General features: G+C 36.8%; 1 protein-coding gene across 1 annotated transcript in view; it reads left to right on the top strand.

Moving 5' to 3' along the window:
* The window catches only part of htr7c (5-hydroxytryptamine (serotonin) receptor 7c), a 31084-nt gene extending 16873 nt beyond the window's left edge, over positions 1-14211 (top strand). Inside the window, exon 2 of the mRNA XM_039659151.2 lies at positions 10049-14211. Within this exon, the coding sequence (XP_039515085.1) occupies positions 10049-10796 (748 nt within the window). The 3' untranslated portion in view covers positions 10797-14211. The remainder of the gene's footprint in view (positions 1-10048) is intronic.
* The last annotated feature ends 12985 nt before the right edge of the window (positions 14212-27196 follow it).

Genomic DNA, 27196 nt, shown 5'->3' with positions numbered 1-27196 from the left:
TAGGATCTTTCACTATCAGTTTAACTGTTTGTTTAGTCATACTCTGCATGTTTCAAGGACATCTGATTGTCTAAATGTTTGTTCAACAATTTCTATTCCAAATCTATGATAATTCAGCAGGCTATGGGACACTCATGTTATCATTGGCAAGTCAGAACAGTATGTTAGGAATCTCGATAAAGATAATGGGATTGTTAAACATCAACATTCAACATTCATCAGGCAAGAAAGATTATACTCAACCCTATGTAGCCCCCTGTATCATATTTGATATGAATATTTCTTAGGCCTAAACATTATCAACATTATCAAAACTTTGCTGAAAAGCTGTTGTACACAATCCACTACATGCAGCCAGGCATTTGATTTATAGTTTATACTTTTTAGCAAGTAAAAGCTTGACATAAAAAAACAAAAAAAAATGTTTTATTTAAATGAAATGATTTTTTGACCTACTAGTCCTAGGTTTTTGGCCCAATTTGGAACCAAACCAGTGCAGTAAGATTCTCTGAGTCTGATTGTAAATAATTATTATTATTTTTAAATCAAGCCCCTGCCTATTTTGCCTCAAAATGTATTGTGCCCTTTTCTGATAATTGTCTACAATAATTATTATTACTATAAATATTATAATAAATTACAATACACTTAAACACCCTTGCCACTAACAAAATATGATATATATATATATATATATATATATATATATATATATATATATAGCTTTTATGGCGCTGAAATGTTTCATTTTTGGGTGAACTATTCCTTCATGTTTTCTCAACCCCCCACTTACACCTCACTTAAAAATTCATAAATACAATGTATAAAAAAAATACAAAATACAAATAATAATTTGCTAATGCATTTTTTTTTTGTTTTATTATACAGTATATTTTAATACTATTATTAAAAAAAATTATTTAATTCTACACATGGCTTAAAATCATGTCCAAATATTTAAGGAGGGTCACAGTACATCCATAATTGATGTGTCCTGTCTTAATGTGATCTAAAGCTCAGACTAGTGCATTCGAACATGACATTTTCTAACACAAATACATTATGCATTCATCCTGTCTGTCTGGCACAGCACTAAGCATTTAGGATGACAACTGCTGCTTGTGTGCATATTAGCAGCACTAAGGAAATTTGTTCAATTAATTATCTTAATAAATGAGGAGCTATTGGTGTGTGTCGCTAATAAACTCGGTAGGACATGTGTCATATAACATATTTAGAGAGCAATTAGCTCCTGAATCTGCATTGCACAATTAAGTGGGGAGGTTTTATAAGGCAATCAAAATAGAGCTGTGTAAATATTGCTGCAAATGGGACTGTTGATCTATTCCCTGTGCTTTTGGATTTCATGACTTTCCCCTAAGCCAATGTGAGTGTTTCATTTTAGCCACAACTGTCACAGAAGAATACATTTTGCAATGAACCATCTTGCTTAATATGGTTTTATATATCTTCCTTCTTAGTCATATATTTAATATTACAGGTTCAATTCAACTTAAGCGGTTTTGCAATATATGTAGCTCTCAGTGCATTTACATTCATTCATTAAGCAGTCTTTTATCTATCTATCTATCTATCTATCTATCTATCTATCTATCTATCTATCTATCTATCTATCTATCTATCTATCTATCTATCTATCCATCCATCCATCCATCCATCCATCCATCCATCCATCCATCCATCCATCCATCCATCCATCCATCCATCCATCCATCCATCCATCCATCCATCCATCCATCCATCCATCCATCCATCCATCCATCCATCCATTAAAAAATTAGACAAATCAATATGAAGTAAAAGTATAATATTTAAAGTAAACTGAAAGCTACGTTTTAGTATTTAAATGGTGTATGCATCCTTGTTTTGTCCTGCCAATATTTCGATTATTATTTCTAAAAACAACTTTGGCCCCCTGGTGGTTTACAAAGAGAAAAAGAAAAAAGAAAAAACATCCACAATTCCATCTACACAACTGATAAAATGTATACAAAAGCAATGGAAGTTAATTTGGGTAAAAAGCATCAATGTAGGCCTAAATTAAAATGTAATGAAACTAGATGTAATGAACCTTTAAAGAAGATTTAAACAACTTTAAAGTTCAAGTATCACACAATTTTATATGGAAGAATTGTCACAGCAGCAACAAAATTGAGCGACGAATTGAGAGACGAATTAAAACTATTGAACTTGTATTGTCTTTTTAGACAACTCTGCTTAGAGCTGTTTTATAGAGAGGCTGAGATTGAAATGGTGCTCTTCTCCAAATAATATGCATCCAATGAACGCCTGAGATCAGTTTACACGTGAGTCTCTGATATATCCTATCGGTTAAATTTAGCTTCGTTCCACTCAGTAACTCTCTTTAAAATGTCAAGCTTTGTGAAAAGGATCAATCTGTTTATGAGTTCAGTCCTGGGTCATTGCCACTAAAAGGTTTACAAGTCACTTTACAGTTGTCATACGAATGCATCTCTTTTTTCTCAGTTAATGAATGTTCTGTAAGTCAGAAACAAAGTCAAAGGCATGTCCAATACAAGTGCTTAAGCCTCATCCAAAAAATGCTTTTAATCCCAAGGTTATGTACATGTGCAGTGAGATAGAAATATTAAGTCAGTTAAAGGTGTGTACAGTAGTTTTGTAATTGAATCTGGCAGTGCTTGCCAACTGTGTCCATTATGGGGAAAAAAGCAATAAAAATATACCTTTCCATACTTTCCCATATGGAAAGTTACTGTATGTGGTTAGAAATGCTGTGACAAATCATAAATCACTTCCCAACTGTTTCTCCTAGACAGCAATTATATTCAAATGAAGCAAGTCTTCTTTTAATCCTGTTAAAACATGCAAATGCGCTCAGATTTGTAAAGTCTGCAATAAGAAATGAGATTTTAAAAATTAAGAACTATTGTGAAATATAATTAAAAATAACTCTTTTCTATTCTAAGATATTCTTGTGAAAAGAACAGCATTTATTTGATATAGAAATCTTTTGTAATTCATTATATATCATAAAATATCTTTACTGTCACTTTTGATATCATTTAAATCTTACTAACCCTATACAAAACATTTGGGATCAGTATTTTTGTATCATGATGAAACAAAAATATTAACCAAAGGAGAGACGTTAGTCTCACATGGAAAGAATCCACTTGTATTCGGATAAATATTGTCGTCTTATTTATAATCTGAAAATAGCCAACGGTGTTGTCCCATGACCTAAAAAAAATACTAGCTGTAGCCTGGACAGAGACCAAACATACCACTAAAGCTCCCTGGATTTGGGTATAAATTATTGAAAAATACACTGAAAGAGAATGAGAAACAAAGACTGGGATAAACAAAAAGAAAACAAATGTCATTAAATATATTAATAATGTTGTACAGTGAGATGATGAATCCATAGAGAGCGACTTAGAGAGAGAGTCTAATAAGGAAAACATCGCTGTAGCTTTTTTTTTTTAATCTGGCATCACCAAAACGGTGCTGTGGTCCATTTGCCATCAATCCTCTGCAATTCTTGGCTTTAGGCTCATTTGAGATGCCAAACAACTCATCTTGAATGTAGACGAGAGTAGGCGGCTGAAGGCAGAGAAGTGAAAAGGAGCTGTCAAGTCGGACAATTCTCACTTTTTGTAGTGGAATAGATACGTACGCAAAAGCATGCGCTTTGCCCTTTAGATATATATATATTTTTGGCTGATGAAGTGAATGCATTTATCTATTGTGCAGATATTTTTAGTTACAGTATACTGTATGAATGACATCATTCTAAGTGAATTACATAAATGTGATCGCCGTGTATTTGTCACATTTATACGTTACCCCACTCCACTACAAACTTAACCGATGTCACATTTATTTGACAAATTAATTCACAAATAAAGTGCCCCATAAATATATATAGAAAAAAGAGAATGTCAGAAGCAATCAACATAGAGGTTAAAGTTGTAGGTAGGAGTGGAGGGATAAAGAGAGAGATGGTGAAGAAGCTGTGTTTTGAGCTGGAGGAGGAAGATGAAGGAGCACTGGCCACACTAAATGCCTTTGCTTGAATCTTTTTTTTGTCCTCTGCATGTCACTCTTCATCAGTTCATTCAGAGATGGACCTGTGTGCATTTCCCTGCCATGTCTCATCATCCATTTACCCGGTCTCTGCAGCACTTTAGCCTGGACGTTACTCTTTCTATCTCCAAGCAAGGAAGACTTTACAATAAACTAGAATTGATGTGTATCTAATATTACAAAAAATCAAGAGAAATGTAAAATGGCTTTTTGTAACTGTGATGATTGTGATAGGATTACATGAGGATATGCACAGTGTGTTTCATGGTGAAGCGGGTCGATCTGTTCGCAGTTCTGCTCCATCTCTGCAAGAGCTTTGAGTTTGAGTCACTTAAAGGGATAAAACTGAAAATCATTTATTCAACCGCAAGTTGTCCCACTTCTGTATGAGTTTCCAGACAGTTGATGGCGGCATTGACATCCATGGTAGGAAAAAACACTATGGAAGTCAATATCATCAAATTTCTGTTTAAAGGGTTAGTTCACCCAAAAATGAAAATTCTGTCAGTATTTACTAACCCTCATGTTGTTCCAACCCCGTAAGACCTTCGTAAACACAAATTATGATATTTTTTACGAAATCTGAGAGCTGGATCACTCCTGCACACTAGTCCATAGGCTTCTTGAGGGATTGAAACTTGCCGGCCTCGAAAAGTTATTGAAGACATTGTTAAAATAGTCCAAGTGACTTCAGTGGCTCAATCTTAACTTTATCAAGCGACAAGAATACTTTTTGTGCGCAAAAACAAACAAAAATAACTTTATTTTATGGGCCTAGTCAGTTAACGTAGTGTGATAGCGTAGAGCTACGTCACACGTAGGCTCACTATTGGCCGACGCTGGTCATGTGTGTGATGCGTGTGACGTACAATAACAGAAGCTTACGCTATTAAACTAGTAAACTTCCTCGAAGCAGAGAGAGAAGTAAATGAATAGTTGAAATAAATTCGTTATTTTTGTTGTTTTTTGCGCACAAAAAATTTTCTCGTCACTTGATAAACTTAAGATTGAGCCACTGTAGTCACTTGGACTATTTTAACGATGTCTTTAATGACTTTTCGAGGCCGGCAAGTTTCAATGCCTCAAGAATCCTATAGACTAGTATGGAGGAGTGATCCAGCTCTCAGATTTCATCAAAAATATCTTAATTTGTTTTCCGAAGATGAACGAAGATCTTACGGGGTTGGAACAACATGAGGGTGAGTAAATACTGATAGAATTTTCATTTTTGGGTGAACTATCCCTTTAAGATTTTTTAAATATATATTGTTTTCAACAAAAGAAAGAAACTCATACAGGTTTGGAAAAAACGTGGGTGAAAGGATGACAGAATTTTCATTTTTGGGTGAACTATCTTTTGACGACGTGCATTCGAAAAAGCAAACCACACCAAAAACTACCAAAGTTTGTAATGAGAAGCGTTTACAAACCTGTTGTCCAACAAAAGAGATAATTTAATGACAAACTCACTTCGGAACAACTGATTTGTGAAGGATTTTTTTTTTTTTTTTACATTTGAGTTTGTCTAAAAGCAATACTTGAATATTCCACTGTTTCTCGTCCCAGACACAAAAAGATTAAAAATGAGCAATAGCAGTATTGGGCAAACATTCAAAAACAGATCACTTCAACACTCTTCTGCAACATAGTGGAAGGGTTAATCCTCAAACCAGCCTTAATGTACATCGAAGACCACAGAATGCCCTTAGTAATAGCATTTCCTGGAAGAGCCAGGAATTTTCTAGAAGCTCATCGAGTCGTTCCCTCTCACTCCTCACTCCTAGACATCTGAAATATTCAATGTTGACTCAACGTGAGAAAAAAAAAAATCATAGCTATTTTTAGGGTACTTTCACTCTCGTGGCTCCCATGGTTACTACTGTATATCAAACTGGCATTTAGACGCTTTTGGATGCAATTTATAACAATGAAAGCAGAAAAAGGTTTGATGCTAAGTGGAAGAGTTCTGATTCTCCTTTCCTTCTCTTCACGAAGAATAATGTTGTGCTATAATAAACCCTCAAGATTTAGCATGATAACAACATGAAGTCCAAGATTTGAGATTTGCCAAATATAACGAAAAACAAAAGCATTCCAAAAACGTATTTGTACGACGTTAAAAGAATTGCATGTCAAGAAATCACTGGTAAATACAGTAATAAAGCCACATGAGATCTGTATAGGATTAGTTTACCCGAACCTCTTCTAGCCTTCTAGCTCAAAATAACTCTATAAGGTCTCTCGTAAGATTTTTTTTTTTTTCATTTTGAAGTTGAAAATTGTACATGTTGTTCAAAGGATTACATGGAAAGGTCAGACTGCATTTTCCATATGACCTAGAATTATGATTAAAATGATTCTATTCTAAACTCCTGTGCCCTCAGTGTCATTACATAAATAATGGTCATGTTATTTACATGACCCGCAGACCTCTTCGTTGCCCTGGGAGTCATAAACCAATGGGTGTTTGACTGCTAAGCTGCTTAAAAGGATGCTGGAATCATTTACTTTATTGCAGCTGGTGGTGTCTGCCAGAGCTGGTGCCATGGAGATTCAGATCTGTGTAGTTGAGTTGTCACTACATATTGGATATAGCGCTTCAGGAATTTTAAATCAGTGTTGTACGTGTACTTAACAACATATTCTTTATATAACTGGTCCTACTTGATCCACTCCGAGCAGGATTTGAACCTTCATTTCTGGCATAGGAGGGCTGGCATGCTAACAAGGACATTAAAGACTTTTCGTGTGTGTAACGGAGAGAACTCTTGCCTCCATTACACTCACCCACCTAAACCTCACTCCAATCCGGGTCACGGCACCAAATGTAACCGGTCCTACTGATAAAGACCACAGGCGACAGTAAAATCTTAAAAATTTAAGATGAAACGCTTGTATTCCTAATTTGTAAGTTGCTTTAGATAAAAGTGTCCGTCTTTTTTTATTAAAACGTATTACATTTTTCTGATTTCCTGCATAAAAAAACGCAAAACAAAAAAGAAATGATCTTAGAATTGTATGTATTATTATCTTAAAGCTTCCTCTAAGAAATACAAAATACTCAAGGACGACGGTGAATAACGGGACCAATAAGAATGAAGTATTTCATGTAGCTGTGTAATAAATTAAAATATTCCATCACTGGAAGTGATAATATTGACTCAGAAACCACTCGAATGGATTCAGTAAATTAATTCAGTGAAGGATTCGCCCAATTGATTCAACCCTTTAAAGCGGGTCTACTACAGTATGTAGGAACAATCCTATAATTGAATCTGGAAATAAAGCAAAATGAAAAATGAGAAAAATGATAAATATTCCTCAGATGCCATATCTGTAATTTATCGCAAAACATCTAGCATTAATTCGATCTCAAACAGTTTCATTAAAAGTAGTTATTGCTCCACCATTAATCAATGTGGTTGAACTGCAAATTTGCAACCATGCGGTTTTGGTCCTGACATGCTAGTTGATTTCTTCAATGATTCAATAAAGCAGCTAGTTATTTCATTGTATAGGAAACACACACCTGGTCTTGTTGTTCATTCCTCAACACTTACCTGAAGTACCTATAGTACCTGCTGATTCCACCGGTGGAGTCCTCTTTCGAACTTCCCAACCATCAGTCTGCTTCTGTCATCTGTGATCATTCGTCTGCCAACCATCCAGTCTCCCAGTCACTTCTCTGATCCACCTGAAACCGATAAAAACTGTCATTTCTCAGGCAGTATCACACCAACTATCTTCCCTCTAGGTACTCAGCTGTTTGCAACCCTGTCAGTACTTCAATAAACTCTGTTTGGATTTGACCTTAGTTATTCATTATCATTTATACCTGGTCTTATACTAACAGTGCAGAGCCGGCTTTGTGAGTTCAGTACGACCCCAGCAAGAGTGGAAACTGCACAGAGATTAAATTTAGATCTCTATGGAAAGCACGTTTTTGCATGAGTGTCTCCTGGGGGCAGGGGTCATGGCAATGAGAATCCTTCATCAAACCTTCAAGGGCTGCGATTTAGCCACAACAGACGCAATGGCACCATCAAGGTTAATTTCTTCAGCAGCAGAAGTGGCAATAATATAATTTATTTATTTTTTGGTCATGCATTTTTCTCAAATTCTGCACTTCAGCTCAATTCAACTTGAGTGGGTGCTGATTGGTTCAGACAAGCACTGCTCAGACAAATGCAGTTTGCCCCACCATGCTCTCGTCTCGCTGTAGTATGCTCCTGATGTGAACTTTTGTTTTTTTAGAATACATTCAGTCTCACTTCACTCTCATTCACCTCTCGATCAAACATTGAGCAGAATTCTTGGAATCCAAAATTGAGGCAAGTAAATACATCTGCAGGTAACAATGATTTTGGTAAAGAAGTTATACTTGAAATTTATACATTTTGCTTTCTTCTATTTAATTTGAAAGGTATAGTTCAATGTAATTTACTCAACCTAATGTTGTTCCAAACCTGCATGATTTTCCTTCTTCTGTGAAACACAAAAGGGCTCACACACTTTATTCCAAGTCTTGTGCAGTCATATGTAATTTAAGAAAATCTTTCCCTGATTGTCAAATCTCAGTATGATCTGAATATGCACATATTCAAATTTGGTGCATCACAATCACTGGGAAAACACAGATGAATCAATTTAATTTGCCATTATTGATGTCAAACCTGGTGTGGCATCTGGATGAGGAAAATTGAATATTCAACGACAATGAAATTTAAGAGTTGTGAAGGAAAAGCTTAACGTTGAGAAGAATTGGAATCTAGCTCATAAGAATGAGAAAGAATTTAAGATAACAATTGTGTTTCCAGCCAAACACAATTGTTATATTAAATATTATATTATAAAGTCATATAAAAAAGCCAGTTCCATCCATCATAAAAGTAATCCATACAGCGTGTAGGCATTCTGAAGCAAAGCGATGCGTTTTTGTAAGAAAAATATCCATACTTATAATTTTACAAACTGTAGTCACTAACTTTCAGATAATGGCTGGACGCGTATTCGCGAGAGAGTCGAGTTCCAGCGGTTGATGAGAGCAGACACCTCTCACGTTTCAAACAAATAGGGCTGGGCAACAAAATTATTCTCCTCCGACAATCCTTTAAAAGGGTTAGTTCACCCAAAAATGAAAATTCTGTCAGTATTTACTCACCCTCAAGTTGTTCCAAACCTCTATGTGTTTATTTGTTCTGCTGAACACAAAGGAAGATATTTGGAAGAATGTTTTAATCAAACAGATCTCATTCCCCATTGACTACCATAGTAGGAAAAATACATACAATGGTAGTCAATGGGGAATGAGATCTGTTTGATTAAAACATTCTTCCGAATATATTCCTTTGTGTTCAGCAGAACAAATAAACACATAGAGGTTTGGAACAACTTGAGGGTGAGTAAATGATGACAGAATTTTTATTTTTGGGTGAACTATCCCTTTAAATATTCTTGTTTTAGACTTCTAATTCGTGACCGCGACTTCTAATTTTATTTTTCTCTTTACTCTGTGCTTCCCCGTTTGTCAATACGTCATGTGTCTGTTCAGAGTTCACTCCTCGGGAACTCGACTCGCGTACAGTGTTTACCGGAAGCCAATGATTCTAGTTTATAAAGTTATAAATATAGATATTTTTCTTCCAAAGAGGAATTGTTGCTTCAAAAGGCCTGGATATTAGATACTGACTTCATTTTCTACAGTGGAAGGAAGTAAAGATCTGTGACTGTGACATATATCCAAGTGAATGGCTTCTCCTACAAGAAAAAAAAAAAGTTGGGTGGAGGGACTTAATTTTGTCAATGGGAATTTTATAGGGAAGAGTTATTTTGTTATTTTGATAAGATTACGAAGGCACAAGAGTTTTGAAAAATCATGTATAATAAATACTGCCAATATTATATAAAAAAAAACAAGAATTGTCAATTTTGAATTCTACATCTGTTTGTTTGATTGCAGGTATCTTGGAATCACCCGCCCTTTGACCTACCCTGCTCGTCAAAATGGCCAATTGATGGCGAAGATGATTTTTGGTGTGTGGCTTGTGTCGGCCTCCATCACACTGCCGCCATTTTGCGGCTGGGCGAAGAACGTGAACACGGCCGGCGTTTGTCTTATCAGCCAGGACTTCGGCTACACCATCTACTCCACCGCCGTGGCCTTCTACATCCCCATGATAGTCATGCTCTTCATGTACTACAAGATCTTCAAGGCCGCCAGAAAAAGCGGGGCCAAACATCGTTTTACTGACTTCCCCCGTCGGGAACGCCTGGAGACCGTTGCCAGCGAAGCCCTGAGGATGCATGGCCTAAAACCTCAACACACACCTGGCGTAGCTGAGGAGTGCGCTGCTCTTTCTCGTTTTCTCAGCCGTGAACGACAGAATATCTCAATATTTAAGCGAGAGCAAAAGGCAGCAACGACATTGGGCGTGATAGTTGGAGTTTTTGGCATTTGTTGGCTGCCGTTTTTCATTCTATCTACAGCGAGACCCTTTATATGTGGGGTCAAGTGTAGTTGCATACCAATTTGGCTGGAGAGGACGCTGCTATGGTTTGGATATGCCAATTCACTAATGAACCCCTTCATTTACGCTTTCTTTAACCGGGACCTGCGCTCCACTTACAGGGATTTGCTCCGTTGCAGGTATCGGAACATAAACCGGCGACTGTCAGCTGTAGGTGTGCATGAGGCACTGCGGGTTTAAGGTAAAGTGATGAAGGATATAGTCTGGCCCAATTTTGGTTTTCACAAAGCCGAACGATGTGCATTTCTACATCCACTTATGAACATAAAATCACAGACTCATATTTCTTCAGAACACTCATATTTCTCTACCATTAAGGCATAGTTTGGGTCAGTAGTTGTTTTCCCCCTTATTATTCCCCCAGGAGACAACAAGGTATACCATATTAGGCCTGATTTCACTGAGAATTAAACTTACTAAAATACTTCTTCAGACAAAACAGGCCACGGAACTGAGAAAATATGCACTTTGTTCATTAAATCATTTAAACCTATTTTAATAGGCTATGTTTAGATTTTATTTTATATAGGCCTATCCATTATTCAATTCTATTTATATATGCTGCTGTTCAAATGTTAACGATCAGTAAGATCTTTTTTTTAAGAAATACTTTTATTCAGCAAGAGATAGTGTAATTATACTTTAAATAAAATTGTTCCTTTGTATAAAGAACAACGGCTATTGGCTGTTTTCAGAACAAATTAATATATGATTCATGTTTTGGCTTGAACTCTCAAGAATCAGGGAGAAAGAAACAGATGTTCATTTGGAAATTTAGATTGCATTCAGGTAAATTGGCACTTTAAATGATAAAAGTTGGCCAAAATTACCTGAAATTTGCCAAAGCTTGCATAAAATAGTGATATCCTAAAATTAAAGCAACAGTACGTTTGCTATTTCTGTCTATAAATTCGCAGTAGTTTTGCTGTCATAAAGCAACTGGCTGTTATCTTCTCAAAGCTGTTCATTTTCTCATCACAATAGATTCCACAATGTGACACAAAAGGGTAGCCTCCTAAATCTTCCTTAGTTTGTATTTAGCCAGTCATCGGTTAATTTGCTGGTTCATTTGTCCGCATTAAGCTGTGATTATATTGATTTCCCTCCACATGCGAGCGTTCTGAAGAAGTATGCAGACACTTTAAAGCAGATGTTCTGTACACATCAGGCGACCAAGTCTCAAGAGGAGGAAAAATAAGGGCTTGTGGGCAGTTGTCACTATGAGGCTTGACTGATATTGGAAATCCATCAGAATGTGTGTGTGCGAGAGCGTGAATCCCTGCCTAGAAACAAGAGACAGGACACTCACCTTGCTTTTCCGATGATTCAGTCCATCTATTTTAAGAACTTTAAGAGCATGGAATAGACGGCTGTCTTTGATGGAACATCTCACTCAGTGAGCCTTTGTGAATATGCTGTGATCTGGCATTGTCCGTTTTCTACCCATTTTTTGACCTGATGTGGCAATTGGAAAAGACGTTCAATGCCTTTAAGTGTCTCCTCAACCATATATGATGAAACTTGTGGTAAGCAACATTTACTGAGGACTGAATCCTGTTAAATCTCAAGTCTTGCCTACTCTTAACAGACACATTATTATTGACTGAAGAACTTGATGTGGTTGTTTACACACGGAGATCTAGAGGTTAAAATGTTTTTGATGTACAGTTGTATATGTGTGTTGCCAAATCTTTGTGAGAAGCTTATAAAAAGTGTTTCTTGTCACAGATTTGAACCCTGCACCAGAAACATTGAAATCGGCTGTGTATTTTTGTGTATTACCTTTTCCGAACAAGGACAACACTAAGTGTTTTGCCAAGATTGTTGATGTAAAACAAAGTAAAGAGGAAAATGAAGAAAGTTAAAGAAATGAAATAAATTAGAAGTAAAAAGAAACCGAGGTACTATTTTGACAGTTTTGACTTCTTTAGGGTATTTCTATGAGGGAAATGTGTCTTTGCTTCATTCCACAGAATTAACTTACTGTACCTGTGGGTTGCACATGATTTCTTGCAATGATTCGTTGAAATGGGCATCTAAGAACCTTTGTAAACATTCATTTATAGATGCATTTGTGCATGTTTGCCTTAAATCGAAGGCTGCCAGTTACTGATGCAATTTTAATGTATAATCTACATAAATTGATTATATATTGGAAAACCCTTAAGGGTGCTTTCATTCTTTTGATGCAGAACCAAATTCAGTTTGTTTGGTTGGATTGAAAAATGCAAAAACTAATAATTGGCCCTCCTTTTAGTTCATTAGTTGGAATTTGAACTGAATTGGCCAAAACACGCAGGAAGTTAAATGGCAAGAAGCATTGAAATTCAATGAAACGCATTCCAGGAAATGAAGTGTTGTTTAGTCACACGTATACGCGTGTTAGTGAATTACTTTTGGAAAGCCGGGCCCATTTGGTGATTCTCTTTTGCTAAACATTCATTGCAGACAGACTTGAGTGCCGTTTTAGTGGTAAATCTAAAGGGACAAAAACTGGCATCTTCTGAGTTGTTATATACAGTGGCTATTAGTTCCAAAATGGCGTTTTGGCAGTGACGCCATAGCATAGAAGAACCAGTTTTGGTTTCCCAAAGAACCGGTGAACAGTCCTTAAAATAACCTTTTTTTTTTCTTAGTGTGAAGGACATTTTACACTAACATTTTCATTTTTTTAAAATTCTGAGCAAATAAAAGAAACAACTGTGAAAACAGCCTTTCAAATCAAATGATAGGGAATCATACTGTTCATGCCGCAGATAAAGCAATGCTGCATTATATACAGCATTGAGGTATCCAAGGCCATACAATTTAATAGCTATGAATAGAACAACATACAGTAAAGCGGGAGCAGAGAAGAATGAAATATGACTTCAGCCTAAGACATGTCATTATCAGGTAAAGTGCCCATACTTATAGTTACATTGCATGGAAATAAATGGTTTTGAACCTGCTGACAAGTATTTTGTTTGCTGCGGTAGAGCCACAAAATGGCTCAAGAGAGTAGTTTGTGGGGATGAAAAAGTGATTGTGGTCAAAATCCAGACAGCAAAGATACTGTCGTCTGTGAAGCTGTTCATTGAGCGTGCCAGTGTGCCATAGCGTTGATGCTAGTCTATTTGTGCCTGCCAAAAGTTGTAGCTTCCGCTTATAACAAGAAATCTGTGAAATGCAGTTCAGTCATGACAATTCTCAGAGTGAATGAATTTCAACCAGCATTTATTTGCATAGGGCATGAAATAAACATAGGCTTGATTTTGCGAACGAGATCTGCTGCTGCTGAGCAAATAGGGGTGATGATGGCTCAGTGGATAAGACACATGCCTTTGGTGTGAGAGACCTGGTTTCGAATCCACTGTGAGACACCAATGTGTCCCTGAGCAAGACACTTAACCCCTAGTTGCTCCATATATAGCAATTGTAACATGCTTTGGATCAATGAATAAATCGGAAAGTAGCAGAAGGTTAGTGTTGGTGGTGTTGCAGAAGCTTTTATATTGTGCAGCATGCCGATCGCAGGTTAGGGTACAGTATAAGGCTACGTGGATTTGGAAGTACTTCTGATTGGCTGGTGCAGCTGCATTGAAAGAACCAATCAGCATTTCGTGAGCTTAGAATTATAAGGTTCTATCTCCACTTTTGGTCGAAATTGAGTTTTTGACATAATCTGATCCATTAGGTGTTTATTAATGCCTGTGTGGTGTTATTTTTGAAAAAAAAATATTTTGTTAGTAGTTATTAATAAAATAAAAAGGTTCCATCTCACAAAACATAAACCGAGTTGGGATTATAAGGTTCTATCTCCAGTAGATTCAATATCCAATCAAAACCCTGAATGAACACGGACGGACCAATCAAAACCCACCTCTTAGCTCTGTAGCCTGACAAGATTGTAAGTAAGATTGTGTTTTGTATAAACACTGCTTTGTTTTGCGGTACTGGAAAAGTATCTGGGAAACCAACGGCACAGATAAAAAAATGTGGCATAAAGACAACTACAGAGAAAATAATTTTATACGAAAACACCCTTCAATTTAGGAAGTACTGTACAGGTGCTAAGCAATGCAATTGTCAGGTATTAGGTGTTTATTAATGCCTGTGTGGTGGTATTTTTGTAAAAAAAAAAATATTTTGTTAGTAGTTATTAATAAAATACAAAGGTTCCATCTCACAAAACATTAACCAAGTTGGGATTATAAGGTTCTATCTCCAGTAGATTCAATATCCAAGCAATGCAACTGTGACTGTTTATCCTGTTGAGTCCTGGACAGTGCCTCAGTGGGTCCCATTGTCTAATCTGTCTAATATTTATCCATGTTCAAGTACATGCCTGCAGTTGACAAAGCATACTACAAGGCAGTATTTAGAAAGTAAAGATAGAAGGTTGGAAAGAGTCATGACAACATAAATTTCATAACATGAAGTACATCATACATAACAAAACAGACATACAGAATAATAAGGGATGAAAACATAATTTTCATGATGTTACAATATTTTGTGTTAATCTACTAAATTAAACGTTTTTAAATGTAAGATGCTTCCTAAATGTTTTTTTACAGTACAGAGGAGTGAGGTGTAGTATTGTGTAATTACTCCATGTCCATGTTCTTTGAAAATATTTTTTTTTCTTACAAACTTGCTTGCTTGGCTTTGATACTATACTATTATATTATATTATCAATGGTTATATACAATTATTCTTTGAAATGTGGGGTTTTATTTGTAAAAGTGGAGATAGAACCTTATAATTCCAAACAGAATCAGAGCTCTCAGACTTAAAAGGTTCTATCTCCATTGGGGTCATCTTAAAAAATCCCATTTCCAAATGTGCCAGGATTTTGATATTTTATTCACAAAGTACCTGTAGGGTGATGGTCTTGTTGAGCTATAATAGAAGATTATACTACATAACAGTTTTGCCAGCTGGGATGTAAAAACTTTGATGCTCAATATCTCAGAACTACCCTAAACGGAGATAGAACCTTATAATTCTAAGCTCACGATTTGTCAGAGTTTCATACCTGTACTAACTACGTATGTATTAGTTTGTACTGTTGCCTCATTGATATTGATCAGTCTGTGATTTAGAAAACAGTAACATAGTAATATGGATTTAATAATGTATTGGGTCCTAAACAACCAATTTGAGATGTATATATACATTTACACTATTGTTCAGAAGTTTTTTAAATAAAATACATTAAATGTATCAATAGGGACAGCAAAGACTTGTACAATGTTACAGAAAAAATCGATTTAAAATAAATGACGTTCCTTTGAACTTTCTATTAATCAAAGAATCCTGTTTTTTTTTTTAACATGGTTTCTACAAAATATTAAGCAGCACAACTGCTTTTTAAACAGGTAATAATATGAAATGTTTACTGTGACACTAAAGACTGGAGTAATGATGCTGAAAATTCAGCTTTGTCATCACAAGAATACATTTCATTTTAACATATTAGAATTTAAAAACTTATTTTAAATTATAAGGATATTTCACAATATTACTACTTCTACTTTATTTCTTATCAAGAAGAATACATTATTACAAGAATACATATTTATTTATTTATTTTTCCGTACAGCGAATGAAAAGTTTCCATGGATGTTAAAGGATTTTCACGGAACTATCAATGGCAATAAAGAACCTTTATTTTATATACTATAATTAATCACATCTCGGAGCTGCAATGTCATCTTCAATAAGTTATGATTATAATTAGAGTGTATTACATGTACAAACCTAACAGAACAGGAAAATTTTGCACACTAATAAGTGTGGAACTAATAAGGTACAAATGTGTACCTTTTGAAAAGGTACAGCTTTTGTACCTTTTTTTCTGATAGTACATAGTGACACAAAGGTGTTCAGAAAAGGTCTTTGTCCTTTCAGAACCCATAAGGATTCAGGAATCTAAATTAATTCAAATTAAAAGAAACCTTCACATGAAAAATGTTGTCTCAGCCTAAAATGAATAAAAGAATATGTTCTCTTATTCACTTTCCTTTGTTTGACATGGCACATAATCCTGGCTGTCTGGTAATTGTGTTCAGATCTGAACTGTTTTAAGACCTGTTTGGAAGGAAAAGCTGTGTTTCAAGATATCTTTGTGCTCAAACACAATGTGAAAAGCCAGCCAGATGCTGTCAGATCTGAAAGCAGAATGTGTTTAGGGAACGTTGAACTTTTTTTTTTTTTTCAAACTGATTTGATAGGATGAGGCAACATCTGTGAAAACAGGTGTCAGCTTTTGTGCACGCGTTTGCCATCATCAGTGCATGATGTGAACTATGCCACGTTTTCAGAAAGATACTGCATAAATGTTCCTTGTTAGCTGAGAACTTTGTTACACATAACTGCAGTGCAGTTTTACATCTGTTATATCTACAGTACATGACTGCTTGTAATTCTCATAATATCTCGCCTGTAACGAGTGTTTGGTCAAACAAAGCCGATCATAACCCAATAGACCGATTGCTTGTTATTAAAGTTACAGGGCAGGGGAATACGCACTTGCATGAAGTACTTCCTGCAAACTTTTATGTGAACAGGATGTGGGCAAAGTTGAGAAGGATTTTTTGTAGTCATGTTGTATATATCACATCTGATTGCATGAAAAAGTGCTTTCTACCTCGGTATATTTATATATGGAATTATAAAATTATAAAAAGTTTATGAGCCGTGAGTATTTTTTTTTTTCTGTTATGTCTGCGTGTCACTGTCTTGGTAAACATGACAGCATGTTTTTTATTGCATTTATGGTAAACTGTCATAACACACTGTGTACACACTCATTCACACACACCCTTGGGTCTGAGGTGTCTTTGCTGTGAACTAGACTGCCAGCGTAAAACCGGCCAGAAACAAACATCTCAATTGTTTCTGACAGCATTAACTCTTGGAGAAGTGAGACGCTTGCTCTCTCGGTGGATTCCGCTGCGGCTGAATGACCTCCTGGAATAGATCCCAAAAGAAACATCCCATTTGGTTATTAATTCATGAGTTGAGAGGTTTTAAGTCTAATAACAAAGCTGGGAGGAACAGAGAGATTGTGCGAGCCTGGAAAAGAAAACTCAGCCTCTTAGAAAGACTGTGACCCAAAAAGGCATTTTATTCTTCTCTCAGCTTGCAGGGAAATATTTTATTCAGAGGTTGTGTGGCAGATGTGCGTCCCATTCTGCTGTTCTGATGGGCACTATAGGCAGGAGTGGATGATGTATACAGGGAGCAAAGCAATCAGAAAGACAATGCAGGAGTTGAATCACACGTTCTATAAATCCAAAGGGCAAACCTCAGTAAACTCCAGCTGCTCTATTATTAGAGATTAGGTGTTATTAAAGGGCTTACCAAGGCAAGCATCACTACCGTTAAACCTCATACTTATAAGGATAATGGATTTGAAAAAACTTCTAACCCCAAGTATTAAACTTTTGTATTGCGGTGCAGACATGAATGATATCACAAATCATGTGGGTTGTGATTAGGCCTGCTATTACTTTTATAAGTGATTCGGCTATAGGAGATGGTAATAATGGAAGAAAAGAAAAAAACTCCCTCTGAAAAAGGACCCAAGCTATAGCTATATCAGGGATAGGAATATAATTATAATAATTTGTTATTTATATAATGCTTTTCTGAGTCCTCAAAGTGCTTCACATATATGGAAGAGGGGAATCTCCTCAACCCCCATCAATGTGCAGCATCCACATGGATGATGTTATGGCAGCCATATTGCGCCAGAACGCCTACCACACACCAGCTTATTGGTGGAGAGGAGACAGAATGATGAAGCCAATCAGTAAATATGGGGATTTTTAGGAGGCCATGGTGGACAAAGGGTAATGGGCAAATTTTGCCAGGATGCTGGGTTAAACCTAGCCTGGGAAAACCCAGACAACTTCCGACAATTTTAGATTTGCTCTGAAAGTTACAGTAGTCTGGCAAAAAGCCCATTTCCAACCCGTCGAAATCTTCGCACCAATCAGAAACGTTGGGGCGGGCTTTACACGATGACGACAGTGCTGGATTTTGAAGCAGATTTTGTAGCCTACATTACAAAGATGGATGCCGCTGTCCAACATCACTCGATCAAATCAGCTATCGCGTCTGTTTTAAGCGATTTTAACGTATCCTTTTTGTTAAAAACAAAGCAAAACAAAGAGATGTTTCTTCGCCGCACTGCATACGTCATGTCCTGTATCGCTCTGATTGATTTTAGGTCTACCTGCGACGTCCGTTGGTGACGCCCCTCTGGAAATGATTTGTCTGTGACGCTTTGCCAGTCCATAACTCAGTTACAACTGAGAATGGTCTGGTTAAAACCAGGCTAGGTTAAACGCCTACTCTTTTTTCCGAAAGACATCCTGGGATTTTTTTGTGACCACAGAGAGTCAAGGCCTCGGTTTAACATCTCATCCAAAAGACGGTGCTGTTTGACAGTATAGTGTCCCCATCACAATACTAAGGCATTAGGACCCACACAGACCACAGGGTGAGCATATAATATAATACGTTTGTCACAAACAAAACGAAATGCTATATGTGCACATCCCCCCAAAAGTGCTTGAAAGTGTTTTAAAAAGCAAAGCGGGAGCCTTTTAAAGCACAAGCAGGCATCTCTCAGTGAACCAATCTGCTGATAGATGGCTGCTTTCAAACACTACCGCTGAAGAGCGTCATTGATGTTTGTTTACAACTTGTTTTTGAAGGGCTGATCATTGTAGCCAATCACAGACATATTTGATGAGCATGGCCCTGTCCCAATATCCGCACTTGCGCCCTTGTGCCCCTCAATGCGCGTTCTCGCTAAGGGGTGCAAGACCGTAGAGTGTCCCAATCCTCTAATAGTGTTCTCCAGGGGTGATCAAAAGGGCACTTAATGCACCCTTTTCGTAAGTGCGCATCAGACCTCACTTTGCTGTGGGATATTACCCAGAATCCTTGTAGGGGAGAACGGTTGCTATGGTGCTGTTCGGGAGCGGAAACTGCTAAGATAAATGAAGCGGGTTGTGGTGAAGAGTTTTTCAAAAATATTTGTGTTATTGGGTCACGAAATGTAGTTTTAAGAGTTTTTCAGTCGAGAATATAGTTGTTTAAAGCTCAAATCTGTGGTTTATTTATAAAAATAGCGCCTATTTTAAAAAAAATTGATCTGATGTTTTCGGAGTTCCAGGTGATCACCGGGCGGCGGGTGCTCAGCGCTCATGTTCCCCGCCTGCAACAGCCTTGCCCCGGCTAGTCATTCGCGTTTCCTGCGGGCTCTGTGTCTAGTGGTTAAACGTGAGCTATTAATCGGCTTGTGTATATCAGACGGGCGATCTTTGGTCTCATTAATCTATGATTTGTTCCCTGGCAAATCGTTTTGGCTGAGGGGAAAAGTGAAGTTTCATAACTATTTAGGCTATTTAACTGTAACGTTGAAACGTAGGCTATGTTTGACTGAATCTTTTAACTTGACTTATTTCTTGACTTATATAGATTCTTATACTTTTTAAGCTACTTATAGCCTACTATATTAATGGCTATTCTTGGTCAATAAAATAAAAAGAGACAGGGTTGTGTCATTTTATTTTATACAGCCTATGTTGGACTATTTTAATAGCCTATACAAAATATATCACCAAAACGTCATGTTTTTTTTCATGTATGGGAATTTAATCAATTTCCATAATTAACATTGCATTTTGAATCTCTGTGAATATGGTAAGGCAGTATAAACTTAAACCTCAATCACATTTTATCTTAGCAAAAAAATGTTTTAATATTAATAACATTAACAGAAAGGTTGCTGATTAAAAAAAAAAGATATCAATTTTTCATTCAAAGGATTGTGTCATGTTACAGCTATTATAAGCATAACACACATTAGCCAAATGAAAAGTGTTTGCTGACACAACAGAATTGATGTAGCTTTTTGACGTGTGCAAAACTGTCCCAAATCTGATCTACACAGCTTCGGGCCCTTGCGCACTTTCTTCGCTAAGTGCACTTTCAACAAGTGTCCACTTCGAGGAAGGCCTTAGGGCTCAAGTGAGTATTGGGACAGGGCCCATGTGAGTACAATGGCCATTCAGAGGTGTTTACGATTCCAGTTAACAGCGCTCAAAACGTCACATTTTTTAAATTTCAGTATCGACTTGGTACTGAAGTTGTACTTTTGACAACAAGAGTGTAATGGAGACCAGCTAGTAAGAGCTGTGTGAGTAAAACCTCACTCCCCTGGCCTCAAGAGACACACTAGCGACTGAAGCTAGCTGAGGCTCTATTTTTTAGCACGAGTTGAACCAGAGGGGTTAGATTGGTGTTTTGACCCAGATGAGAGAGAGGTTTTGGGGGGTGAATATAACGGAGGCCAGCTAGTAGGACCTGTGAGTGTAAACCTACTCTGGTTTCAAGAAGTGCACTAGCAACTGACACTAGAGGCGGTGGTCTTTATTAGCGCACCCACCTCCCGTGGTGGTTAGAAATCCACTCGGAGCAGGTTGAGTAGAACCAGAAGGATTACACACCTGAGCAGGTGTGGACAACAAACAAGCAGCAATTGTATACATTGTGTTGTATGTGTTTCGTCCTTTTTTATTTTTATAGTGTTATACTGTGTGTTCTCATTGTTGTAGAGTCCTTTATGTGTCTTCATTGGTTAATTATAGAATATGTTTTTTGCAAACACTACTCACAATTCTTTAGAAAATGTAGCCTACAAAAAATTCTAGTTCTGTTCATCTGTCTCTGGGTGCTATAAATCAGCTCATGACAAAGGAGAATTCAGAATCACAGTCTTTAAAGGGATACTCCACTTTTTTGGAAATAGGCTCATTTTACAACTCCCTCAGAGTCAAACAATTGAGTTTTACCGTTTTTGAATCCATTCAGCCGATTTTCTGATATTTAGAAGAATATCAGTAACCAGACAGTTTCTGGTTCCATTGACTTCCATAGTATATATTTTTTCCTATGGAATTCAATGAGACCAGAAACTGTCTGGTTACTGATAATCTTCTAAATATCAGAAAATCGGCTGAATGGATTCAAAACTCAACTGTTTAACTCTGAGGGAGTTGTAAAATGAGCCTATTTCCAAAAAAAAAAGTGGAGTATCCCTTTAATAAATCCACACAGGAGAAACGGAAAACACATCCACTAACATTGATGAGACAGGACAGCAAACTGAACCAAACAGGGAGTATATATATAAGACCAAACAAGGAAATAATGAGCTAACTAACGAACAACAGGTGAACTGAATGAAACTGACACAGACTAGCTAGTAGAAACTAGGCCACACAGGCAAGTAGGGATAAACACAATGAAACAATGTCATATTAGATTCTATATACATGAGTAAATACGTTTTCATGCATTTTGAATAAATTAAAATCAGACTATCATGCCAGTCAAATTTTTTCACACCAGCTCCAATGTTTTAATTTTTGCTCCAAAAGACAGAAGTGAAGCACAACATGAATTGAATACGCTTTGTATCATGTATACTTGGTGAAACAGATGAAGGCTGCAGTGCATGTATAAACGTACTTATTGATTTCTATCCAGCAGGTTCCAGGGGGTACTTGGAAATAGTTCGATTTTACTTTGGTAAAGCTAGAGTATAAAAACAACAATACGTTGGATTTTATTCATCAATACATTTCCTGGTGAGACTTTCATGAGAAGATTTCTCTAATTGCCCCATATACTGTAAATGTTAAAACATTAATGGAGAAACGGCTTGGTATTGATTTTTGTTTTTTGTAAAAATAAAAAGTGTAAAAATGAAGCTACTTGAACTTAATAACAATGGTAAATGATATTCAGTATAATAAAGGGAGCCTTATGGTTATCAAGATCAAATAATAAAAAAAGGGTTGGGAAAAACAAAATTATTCCTCATTCGTATAGAGTGCCGAAGTGATGATGTCACTTTGCAGGACAACTCGGAAGCTAGCGGCGCATGGGTTCCCTCGATCAAAACGCTATGCATTTTCCCCATAGACTTCGCGAAAAACAAGATCTGTGTTTAACAAAGAGTTGTGACCCTTACACGTTTTGTCTATCAAGATAACCTTTACATGTTAATCCAAAATGTATACATTTTGAAGCCTATATAAAGTTTTTAAAAAACACAAGAAGACACAATAAAGTTTAAAAGCCACAAGCTGGTTATAACTGTGTGTTAGATGTCATAGATCAAAACGTGAAAATATTTAGAGGCTTTGTTCACCACAGACCTTATTTCAGGCGATTTAGCAAAAACCCATTCAAAAATCCCATAGACTTTTGAGTGAGGGAACCGGGAGTACTACAATGCTAACTCACTTCCACATTTTGGCTTACAGAGTGACGTCGTAACTTCGGCACTCTATTGTTGAAACAACCTACATAACAGGCCAATTTAGAGCCAACATCACAGCTACGTCATCTAATCTGGTTCCGTCTGTTAAAATTAACTTTTGAAAATAAAAATCGTGGTCCTGGACAGTGAGTGACCTTATACATTAAGATAAAATCGGATTTTCTCCAGTCAATGTTAAAAAACCATCTAACAAAACTTGCAAACTAACGTTAGGGAAGTGGCTAGACGGATCGTTCTACCTCCACCTAAGCTCCGCCAAAAAAAAAAAAAAAAAAAAAAAAAAAAAAAAAAACGTCAACATATTTACCAACTGAAAATTGGATAGCAATTACACAAACACAGGGAGTGCTGCATGTGGTATTACTGAAACAAAAAAAAGCTTAAAGAGCTGTTGTCAGTGAAACCATTGAACTACTAAACCATATTTTTGCATGATGCAGAGATTTAGGTCTGAGTATTCCAGTCTTTAATGAATGCACTAAAAAATATATGTCAACGCGGGCAAATGATAAAATGTTTAAAAGCAGTTTTCTGTGACCCACTTAAGTAGTGTCACCTTTAAATGACAGTGCAGACTTGAGTGTGTGATGGGTGCTTATAAAAAGAAATGGGAGAAAAGCAGAGGACACTCATACTGCCCTGAGGAGAGAGTGAGAAGCTAAAGCACCGAGAAGGTCACAGCAGGACAGGAATCCAGTGTATATACTAGTGTTTAGAGATGAAAGGGGAAGAGCACAGAAGAGGGTTAATTCTATTTTCAACATATCTAAACTGGAACTGAGACTCTCAATTAGTCTCAGAGTCAGCATGCAGTTCCACACACACGACATTAAAAGCATGTTTACGCAATATACAAATTATTTCGCATTTGCAATGTTATTGGAACAGTTACCAGCAATCACTTACAAAGCGGAGAGATCAAAATGTTCAAAAATGCGTTTCGGCGCACATGGGCTAAAAGGACAAAATTCAATCTTACGGGTAACCAATGAAAGAGTCAAATGGTATGGCATCCATCAATCACATAACAAGTGAGTGATCACACATCAGGGAATTAGCCTCTGTTCTTACGGTGAATTTCTAATCAACATGTTCAAAAACAAAATAAAGGTACAGACAAAAATATATATATATATTTTTATATCTTTATTTTGCGATGTTAAAAACAACCTACATAAGAATAATTTGCCAGTTAAGTTTAATAATTAAAGCTTTACATTTAAATCATGTAATAGACCTTGGGTCAAGAACAGGTCATTTGGGATCTAAACAGATTCCTTTTCATCGAGACAAATAAATGTACTACTACTAAACAAGAGGATGCATCCAGCACTAACTACTCACAGTAAGCGATCTCTTGTGGCCTATTGATCGTCCATGTGACCTGTGTGTTGTGTCTGCCCACGGGTCCTTGTGGTACATGTATGTGTGCTGAAGCATAGAAAGATCCACACATTTGTTTACTGAACACTACACATCACACTTTCAAATCTGGGTCGAGGACGCTGTCATTTAAGACTAGGGTCACTTACAGTGCAGTTATAAAACAGATAACCACATAAATAAAGTTAAGTTGAATCTGGTAAATTTTCTTGTGGATGCCAATCAGTATTAAAAGAATGTTCTGGATTCAATACAACTTGTGATCAATTAAGTGCCTGTCAATTACCATAGAGAACGCTACGCTATGTCACGACCAATTTGTACACATTCGTAAGTGGCTGATTCGTACTAATTCATATGACCTCACTCGTACGAATTCGTGCGATTTGTCCAAACCCACGTGATGGGTAGGTTTAGGGGCGGGGTCATGGGTAGGTCATTTGTACGAATTCATACGAATTGGCCGATTCGTAAAATATGTACGATTTAGCAAAAATCTTAATATTTCGTACGAGTGAGGTCGTACGAATTGTTACGAATATCCGAATTCTCGTGAGATCGGGTTGAATATTTTCAACTACACCCTTAGTTTGAACAAAAGAGCAGTAATGCACTTGGCTTTTTTTTTTTCAAAGGGCGATTTGCAAGATTTACACTTTCCAATTGTGTAAATAACAATAATAACAACTTTTACAGAACAATTCAAATGTTTTAATAAAAAAACATGCCATGTCTGCTATTACTACTTGCCCCATAGACTTTCATTTTCAGTGCAGTAGCCTATTAATATTATTATCAATTAATTTGTTTAACTTTTTTACAAACTAAGCAATTAGTCACGGGTAATCAACAACATGGCACATTGTCAGTAGAGCTTAACTTGTATTGACCCTGGAATATTCTTCTCAGCTACTCCATATTATTATGACACATTGAAGCATCTAGCTTCCTATTCAATCTCGTCAAGTAAACACAAAATTGATAAATGTATGAGCCACATGACCTACATAGCGTTTCTAATATCTCTATCTATGTACAATTTGATGACAGTGTCATGATCCTAATGTATAACATGAATATTTAATGTAATTGTCCATATAAATATTCATGCCCAAAATATTTATCATCTTGTCTTGTCTGTATCAACATGCTTAAAAGTGTTGACTGCAGTCAATAAACATAAATAAATCTCCCCGCCATTTTCGAAATGCAACCATCGTACTCAGACTTAGGATAATTTCTATAAATATAACTGTTGATTAGTATGGAATAATCCCATTTTCTCACTGCAACCTAAAATGTCAAGGTCCTCCCACCAGCACTTGTTTTGGCATAAAAACACTGGAGACTGATATTGACGCCCGCTGGTGAGCCACAAGCTAAATATTACTAAATTCAAGTAATTTGGAGTCGTTCATCATTGACGGGACTCAGATCATGCGTGTAGAGGATACATTTATATGCATTTGATATTTATAGGAGCTGGACTTTGGAATGTGGAATTCCTTGAGTTCAGTGGTATGGATACCAAAGAAGAAGCGCGGATGCAGCTGGAAAATGCACTGCAAACGGCAAAGGCAAGCCATTTTAGAAAGAGGCGTACATTAATTTTGCTAAACTGTGAAATGCCAGCCCATTCTCACCCCCAAGGCGTCACTTAACTGACGCCTTGGGAAGCATTTGGACATGCTTCAATATCTGAGCCTTTAGGCGCCCTTTAGCGTCAGTTAGATGACGCCCTAGGATCGCGTGTACCCTACCCCCACCCCACACCTAAACCTAACCGCGTCCTCTAACTGACGCTTTCCTTTAGCGTCAGTTAGATGACGCCGTAGGATCGCGTCATGTAAGTGACGCTAAAGGGCGCCTAAAACGTCAAATATTGAAGCATGGTCAAAGGTGACGCCTTGGGGTGAGAATGCGTTGGAAATGCTCATCTTCCGGAAATATTACCAACTGATTTATTTTTTTCTACTTGAATATAATTTCAAATGTTATTTATTTTTAGCATCATTACTCCAGTCTTCAGTGTTACATGATCTTTCAGAAATCATTCTAATACGCTGATGGGGCTCAAGAAACATGTATTATTGTCAATGTTAAAAACAGTTGTGAAAACCTTGGTTTCTTTTTTCAGGATTCTTTTATGAACAGACATTTGATATATTTAATGCACCCTCGCTGAATACCAATAAATTAATATGTGAATCATTCAGTACCATATAGTGTATCAGAATATTGTCATTTTGATACCACAGTACTTCTTTGTCATGTATTTGGTTATTTTATAGTTTGCCTAAAGTCGTGTATACAAACTATGTTAACACAGTCTCATCCCAAAAAGTCATATAACTGACGTTTTGGGACGTATTTTGACCATACGTCAATATCCGCCTTTTTAGAGCCCCCTTAAACGTCGGTAGATGACGATCCCGGGCCGTCATACAACTGACGCTTTACCTTTAACGTCAGTTAGGTGACGGGTTAGGTTTAGGGTTAGGTTTAGGTATGGGGTAGAGTTAGGATCCCATAACCTCATCTACCGACGTTTAAGGGGGCCCTAAAAAGGCGAATATTGACGTATGGTCAAAAGACGTCCCAAAACGTCAGTTATATGACGTCTTGGGATGAGTCCGGGTTGACTATGTATATGACGACCAGGGTCAGGATATACTGTATTTAGCCCACGTAGTCGTCCCTTTATAATTCGATTTAAAAAAAAGCTATGTGTTGTATAGTGGCTTTACTTCTCTTTGTTTACTTCCGGGAGTTCCATTGGAATTATCCTGCACGTTAATTCTGACCAATCAAAGAGCAGGTTAGGAAATACTTTCAAAGAAACAT

The sequence above is a fragment of the Pimephales promelas genome, chromosome 4, assembly GCF_988280905.1.
Source record: "Pimephales promelas chromosome 4, fPimPro1.hap1.1, whole genome shotgun sequence".
Taxonomy (NCBI): Eukaryota; Metazoa; Chordata; class Actinopteri; order Cypriniformes; family Leuciscidae; genus Pimephales; species Pimephales promelas.
The sequence above is the reverse complement of the archived record's forward strand: the minus strand, read 5'-3'. Positions and strand labels throughout refer to the sequence as shown.